Source organism: Pinus tabuliformis, chromosome 7 (genome assembly GCF_031772625.1).
Source record: "Pinus tabuliformis cultivar Carrire ecotype Pingquan chromosome 7, CPIR1, whole genome shotgun sequence".
NCBI lineage: Eukaryota > Viridiplantae > Streptophyta > Pinopsida > Pinales > Pinaceae > Pinus > Pinus tabuliformis.
Window position 1 is genome coordinate 1,199,193,171 of NC_142293.1, and position 7,303 is coordinate 1,199,200,473.

Genomic DNA, 7,303 nt, shown 5'->3' on the forward strand with positions numbered 1-7,303 from the left:
TCAGGGATTAAGCACTCCCAATCATCCATTTCAGTCTCAGAGCTTTCCTGCATGGCCTCTTCCTCTAAGTGATCTATAATTCATCTAATTTTTGGATTGGTATCATGAAGGTAAGCTTCCTCAGCCTCCTTCAATTTCTTTCTCATATCGCTCTTTCTTCTTGTGTTGCCTCTAATCTCAGTAGCGGATCCCTCCTCCACTCCATGTCCTTTATTCCGACGACCCGCAGGCCTCCCTCTACCTCTCTGCATACTACGACCTCACACTCCCCGGCTTCTTCCACGTCTACCACCCACATCCTCTGTATCGTCCTCCGACTCCTCATTTCTATCATCACCCATTGCACTGCTCTGTTGCTTCCCCTTACCCCCTTTACCCACTTTCCCTCCGCGTGACCAACATTGCTCCTCCTCTAGAATATAATCCCGTATGTCGAAATCCTCCTCCGACTCATCCGGGAGGTCCACATAAATCCGCTGAAAAGTGTCCTCAACCGGGCATTTTCCTTTCTTATCCTCAGCAATTCCTTTGCTGCGCGTCCACCTACCTTCACCCTTCTCATGACTTGCTGCCATACTGGTTGCCTGTTCCTGTATCACCTCCGTAGCTCTCCTCCTCCCTTTACTGTAATAACCTCCTAAGTTACTCCTTTTCTCCGCTCGATTATATAGAACCACAATCAGATCCTTGCGCGGCCACCTTTCCTTCTGGAATTGGTATTGTTGTCCGCCCTCTTCATTAATACACCGAGCACTTGCTGTATTATAATATGAAACGTACCCTACCTGTCTGACATTTCCATCACTGCTCCTCGATCCTTTACCCATTGTCGTCCTTGGTAAGATCAATTGTTCTATGATATCATCTCGCTCACCTTCGATAACCATTAGTTGATATGCTCGACTCTTTATACTCCTTACTGCCGCATTAATTGTCCTGTCATTTCCCCCTCTCTCCTTAATAAGGAGGCGTCTAATCTTCCCTTGCATGCGCTGTAGCCTCATCATTATCATGCCTTAGAATGTTGTTTAATTCATTCCACCTTACCTCAGCCGGAAGTGATGTCCAGCTTCCGTCCATCACCCTGTCCGGCGCACCGCTACCCCAATTGGCCAGGAGATCGGCTGCTTTATTCCCGCTCCTCATAACATGCGTAATTATGATATATTCTATCCTCCCTAACAGCCCTTCTATATCTTGGAGAATCCCTGTTGTCCGCCAGCTCTTTGCCACGTGATCCCAACGTTTGCCATTCCTTAATTTTTTGAGCATATCTATGGTGAGCTGGGAATCCCCTTCAATTTCGAGATTCCTATAACCATTACGAACTGCAATTCGGAGTCCATTGTATACTGCCCATAGCTCCGCTTCATTGTTTGTCATATCCCCTCCCCACTCCGCATACACCCACCATGTACTACCTCTGCTGTCTCTAAATATACCTCCCCATCCTGCTTGTCCTGGATTACCCTTCGATGCCCCGTCGAAGTTCAATTTGAGCCGATCATCCCCTGGAAATCTGAAATAAGTTGGACTTTGAATACGAGGGCTATTTATCCTACCAGTATTGGGATATATCATCGTATAATCAATATTCAATTTCGTAACTATTCTCTGTTCCTCTGGGTTTAGCTTCCAATCGTCCTCATCCCAGACTTCTGATAGAACCGTTTCTTTAATCGAATTACATATTATATCCCAAATTCTTGATTCATGGAAACTCCTATCTCGAAAGACTCTACGATTCCGTTCTTTCCACACTTCCCATATTACAAATCCAACCGCGACATTCCATAGCCTCCTTACCACTTTACTTTGAAAATTCCCCTTACCCCATTGCATTACAGTATTTCGGAGGCTATCTGGATCCCTGTTTGTCTTACCAAAGAGTACCCTAAGTTCTTCCCAGAGACTCCGAGAATATATACACCGATTCAAAAGGTGCTCCTGAGTCTCCATCTCTCGATGACACAGGTAACATCTTGATGGTCCATTCATGCCTCTTTTCTGGATATTTTCCCAAGTTAGAATCCTTCCTCGACACACCAACCATGCAAAATACGTGACCTTGGGCCACCATTTTGCTTCCCAAATCTTCTTCCAGTCTGTTGGTTCTTCTTCCCTTTCCTCCTTGGTTTCCCAATAATAAGCTTCTTTAACTGTAAACATCCCTCGCATCGCTTTACCCCATCGAAGGATATCGTGACCCTCTCTCATCTTAATTTTCCTCGACTCAATTTCTCGGATATATAGTTGCCCTGTCTTCGGATTAATTCGGTCAACCCATTCCTGCGGCCTTTTCCATACTCTCCATGTATCATTTAATTCTTCTCGTCGCCAATAATCCCTTACATACTCCATGCCTGCTGTTTGCGCTAAAAGTTGAATTTCCTGGAGGTGTTGGTTCCTATCCAGCTTGTCCAACTGTTGCCATCTTTCCTCCCAAAACTTTGCTGAACTTCCTTCGCGTATTTCCCAAAAGGCCAGTTTCGTGACGATATCTTTATTATTTCTTGCTAAATCCCATATTTGTGATCCTCGTGGAGTTCCTTCTGTTCTTATACGCCCTTCAATAGTGCCTGGCATATCATATTTTTGATTCCATATTCTTTTCCACACGTCAGTTCCCCCCTGTACCCATCTCCACCATAATTTCGCTCCCAAGACCTTGTTAACTATTTCCAGATCTCTAATCCCAAGCCCTCCTTCCTCTTTCCTTTTAATTATATGCTTCCATGACACCAGAGTCCATTTTTTCTGTTGCTGAGGTCCAGACCAAAGAAATTTACCCATCATTTCTCGCAATCTAGAAAAGACGCCTTTTGGGGCCGCCATAAGGGATAGCTGATATATGGGTATAGATAGAAGTACCGATTTTAAGAGTACAACTCTACTTGCTATATTCAGCATTCTGAATGACCAGCTATCTAACCTTTTCCTGATCCTGTCCATCAAACTCTGCCAGTTCTTAATGCGATTGGAGTTTATATCCAATTGGATTCCCAAATACTTTGTAGGTAACTCTCCCTGCCTAAAGCCTAAGACTCGTGTTAAATGGGCTTTGACAGCTTCAGGTGAATTAAAGATAAAGGTACAAGATTTATCGTTATTGATCATCATTCCTGAAGCATTCATGAAAACTTCTAATACCTGCTTGAAACCTCTTACCTCTCTAAGCGACGCTTCTCCAAACAGCATCAGATCATCAACAAACTGTTGATGTGTAATGACTAGATTATTCCCCCACAGTCGAATGCCTTTAATTCTTCTTTCACTTACTTCAGCTTTAAGTTTTCTACTTAATCCTTCCATAGCCAGGATGAATAAGAATGGTGAAATTGGGTCCCCCTGCCGAATGCCCCTGGTAGCATTAAACGTATCTGTAGGAATACCATTGACCAGAATGGAGAAATTCGGAGTTGAGATCATGCTGATTATCCATGCTATCCATCTATGTTCAAACCCAAAAGCTCCCAAAACCTCACTGAGATACCTCCAGTTCAACCGATCATATGCCTTAGACAAATCCAACTTCATAAGCATCCCTTTCTTCTTCCTCACTTTTAAAGAGTGTATAACTTCCTGAGAAACCACTATACCATCTAAGATTTGTCGACCTTCCACAAAACCAGTCTGCTCAGGTGCAATTAAAGTAGGTAGGAGAGGTTTCAACCTTTTTGCAATCAGGGTGGATATAATCTTATATATAACATTACACAAAGCTATGGGCCGAAAACCCTGTGGATCATCTGACTTATTACTTTTAGGAATCAGAGTCAGGAAGGTTGAGTTAATACCTGGCCATACTCGTTGTCTGATTCGTGATTCTTCCACCGCCTCTAAAAGCTCTTTTCCTATAAAGTGCCAGCTTGCCTGGAAAAATTCCACTGTATACCCATCCGGACCAGGGGCCTTGTTCCTACTCATATTCATAACTATTTCTTCTAATTCTTCCAAGGTTACAATCCTCATGAGTGCCTTGTTTTGATCCTCTGTTACTATTCTTGGTATCTCCCTGCAAATATTAGCAATAGCTTCCTCTCTATCTCTTATATCTTCCGTTAAAATCCCTTTAAAGTAATCCACAAGAGTCTTTTCAATATCTACCTGTTCTATCACTCTGTCTCCTGCTGCATTCTTAATTGAAAAGATTCTATTCCTCTGTCTATGTTGGATCATAGCTTGATGGAAGAATTTGGTATTTCTTTCACCTTCCCTTAACCACCGTACCCTTGATTTTTGTCTCCACAAAATCTCCTCTTGTTTTCTTCTCTCCTCTAACTGACTGATAATTCTCCCTTCCTCCCTACTCTTCTCTTCGTCCCTGCCATCCAAAATTATTTGTTGTTGGATTAACTCCATTTCTCCTTCTAATTTCTGCTTAGCCTCCATAATGTTCCCAAATTCTTTCCTATTCCATTCTTTAATTCTTTGTTTGATTGCCTTGAGCTTCAATTGTATAGTATGCATTTTCCCTTTGCCCCTGATAGTACATTGCTTCCACCAATCTTCTACTTTCCTTATAAATTGCGGATCTCTAAGCCAAAAAGATTCAAATCTAAAAGGTCTCTTCCCTTTGACCTGCTTAATATCAATATCTAACTGAATAGGCCAATGGTCAGATCCCATAGTAGGGAGAATTTTAGCTTCAATGAACACATCCCGATTTAAAATTTGCTCCGAGAGCAGAAATCGATCCAGTCTAGACGCAATCTGATTCTGTCCTCCCCGTCTATTGTTCCAGGTATGTACTCCATTCGTTGTTTGAATATCTACTAACCGCAGATCCCTAATCATATCGCTGAACTCCTCCATATTCGGATCATCTCTCCTTATTCCGCCTCTCTTTTCTCCTAGATTCCTAATCATATTAAAATCCCCTCCTAGTATCCACGGGGTGTGCGGGATTAATCCTCTCAAAGTATGTAAATTCTTCAAAAAATCCTTCCTCTCTCTATAATTATGAGGCCCATATACCCCAGTAAACAAAATTCTTTCTCCCATCCCCACTAATCTAAACAGACCAGCAAGGATTCTAGGTAAAGTAAACCAGTGTTCAAAAATTACCTCTTCCGGGTTCCATAAAATAGCCAAGCCCCCTGCTGTCGCTATTGCATCTAGTGCCATAACCTCGTATCCTAATTTCAACTTCCTTACAATTTCTGTCATCTGTTGGCTATCCATTTTCGTTTCCTGAATGACCATAATGCTAGGTTTTTCTTTCTTCACTCGTTCCTTCAAATATCTTTGTTTCCCTTGACTGTTCAGTCCCCTGATATTCCAACTTAGAACAATCATTTAAAACTTTTTGGGGGTTTGTAGAAATACCTCTGAAAGAGGTATCACCCTTCCTGAGTTGACTAAAGTCTCTCCCACAGCTTGGATTGATTCGCTTAGCGTTCTTCTCCCTTTTTTCCTTCCGTTCTTACCTTGACTATCTCCTTCTGGACTTTGGGATTCCTGATTACCTTGATCTGACCTGTTTGCTAGAAGTTCTGCCTTCTTCTCTTTATATCTTTGAAAGGTTTCCTTATACAATTGTTTTTCTTTTTCTGGGATGAACCTTTCATCCAATTTTTTCCAGTCATTTAATAATTTCTTCATTATTTTTTCCTCCTCGTTACCCTCTTCTTGGACAATCTCTTTACCCTTCATGATTTGTTCTGTGAAATCAAGGGTTACTCCTTCCTCCTCTTCCTTCGCTCTGCTTGGGCTTCTACTTTTTCTTTTTCCATCTTTTATAATTTCCATTGGAGCTGGCTCATTGGCATCCTTTTCCTGTTCCATTGTAATTTGTTCATTAATCTCCTTATCCTGTTTTCCTACTTCAACCTCTTCTTCTTGCGTTTGGAGAATGTTGAACTTGTTTTTACTGTCAGGTGATGCCTTCCTTTCCTGGGGTTGTAATTTTGAAGATCCCAGATTTGGTTTCCTTCTCCTCTGTACCTCTTTGAAGTCACTTGCTTCGCCTTCCACCCCTTCACTTGTTCTGAATTCCTCCTGCTTGTCCTTCTCTTCTTCCATTGGTTGATTTTGTGGGCAATCCTTAACCAGATGACCATATTCATGGCAACGTCTGCACCGAAACGGTATATGTTCATAATCAATGGGTTGCTGCCATATTTCATCCTGATATTCAAGCTCAATAGAGTCCGGTAAAGGAGCAGAAATATTCATGTATACGCAAATCCGGGCATAGGAATTATATTTTCCCCTTTTCGTTGATTCTGCCACCTTCACAAACGTACCAATCGAATTTCCAATCCCTTCCAATATTTCAGGATCCCAACATTCATCTGGAAGCCCAAATAAACGGACCCAAATCGGGGCGGCCATGATTTTCTCATCATCGGGATTGTATCTATCTTCCCAGTATCTCATGAATAAACCTGCATTATTCATAAAATGGGGGCCCTCCTCAAATACCCTTTCTTTATCCTGTAAGTTTGCAAAAATTACTGTGAAAAATCCCTTTGCCCCCAATTTAAGATCGATATGTCCTCTTGGTTTCCATCGCTGTTGAATCCATCGCGTAAGATCCCTTTCAGATGGCCAGTACCCTATGAATTTACAGATTAACGCGTGATCTCTCATATAACAACGGTAATCTTCCAGCTTATTATTTGGTATCACATACCTGGGCTTTTTCTGTGCCCTAGGAAGGCATTTATTCACCAATCTTGCTTGCCATTGATTCCCCAGTACTGGCATTATCTTACTTGTTTCCGACATCCTTCCATTCCTACCGCCGCTTCCAGAACTTCCAGCCATTACCTCCCTATAGGAGGGGATCTCTCCCCTCCCCTGTCTTTCGCCCATTCCTTCACTCAATTCATGAAAACTCTCGACTCTTTTCCTCTCTTATCTTTAAGCAATCAATTGTTTGAGCAGAACCACGTGACATGCCCAAAAACCAGTAACGACTCAACTGCTACAGTGCCCTCGTTGACTATTACGACCCACCGACTCTGCCACCATTTACTGAATCCTGTGCATTCCTTCACATGAAACCCTCGCTCTCTAAGTTTAGTCATGTTATAAAGAATAAAAAAGGTAGAATTTTGATGTGTAGGATGGTGCGAAAGAAAGAGGGTTTCAATTTTCCTTATAGCACCACCCACTCACATACTATTTCTTTGAAAAAATTCCATTCTTTTATGATAATTTCCATGATTAATTTTACTTATATTAAGGAATAATCATCCTTTACTTGAATTTTTCTAGATAGACCATAAATATAATTATAATTTATTTCCATTAATCTCTTGCTCTATCAAATCATTTTTCATGAATTCTAAAGTTC

General features: G+C 41.6%; 1 protein-coding gene across 1 annotated transcript; it reads right to left on the reverse strand.

Moving 5' to 3' along the window:
* Positions 1–972: 972 nt before the first annotated feature.
* Positions 973–6,771, reverse strand: LOC149251717 (uncharacterized). Its single transcript, XM_089453971.1, has 2 exons — positions 5,480–6,771; positions 973–5,272 (listed from the first exon to the last, which is right to left on the reverse strand). Exons 1-2 carry the CDS (start codon positions 6,769–6,771, stop codon positions 973–975), a joined length of 5,592 nt encoding a protein of 1,863 aa, XP_089310097.1.
* Positions 6,772–7,303: the final 532 nt, after the last annotated feature.

Excerpts from the sequence above, each read along its gene's own strand:
- LOC149251717 (XM_089453971.1), bottom strand. The coding sequence starts at position 6,771 with ATGGCTGGAAGTTCTGGAAGCGGCGGTAGGAATGGAAGGATGTCGGAA. Across the intron at positions 5,273-5,479 it reads GCAGAACTTCTAGCAAACAG|GGGACTGAACAGTCAAGGGA; the intron begins GTCAGATCAAGG and ends TTGGAATATCAG.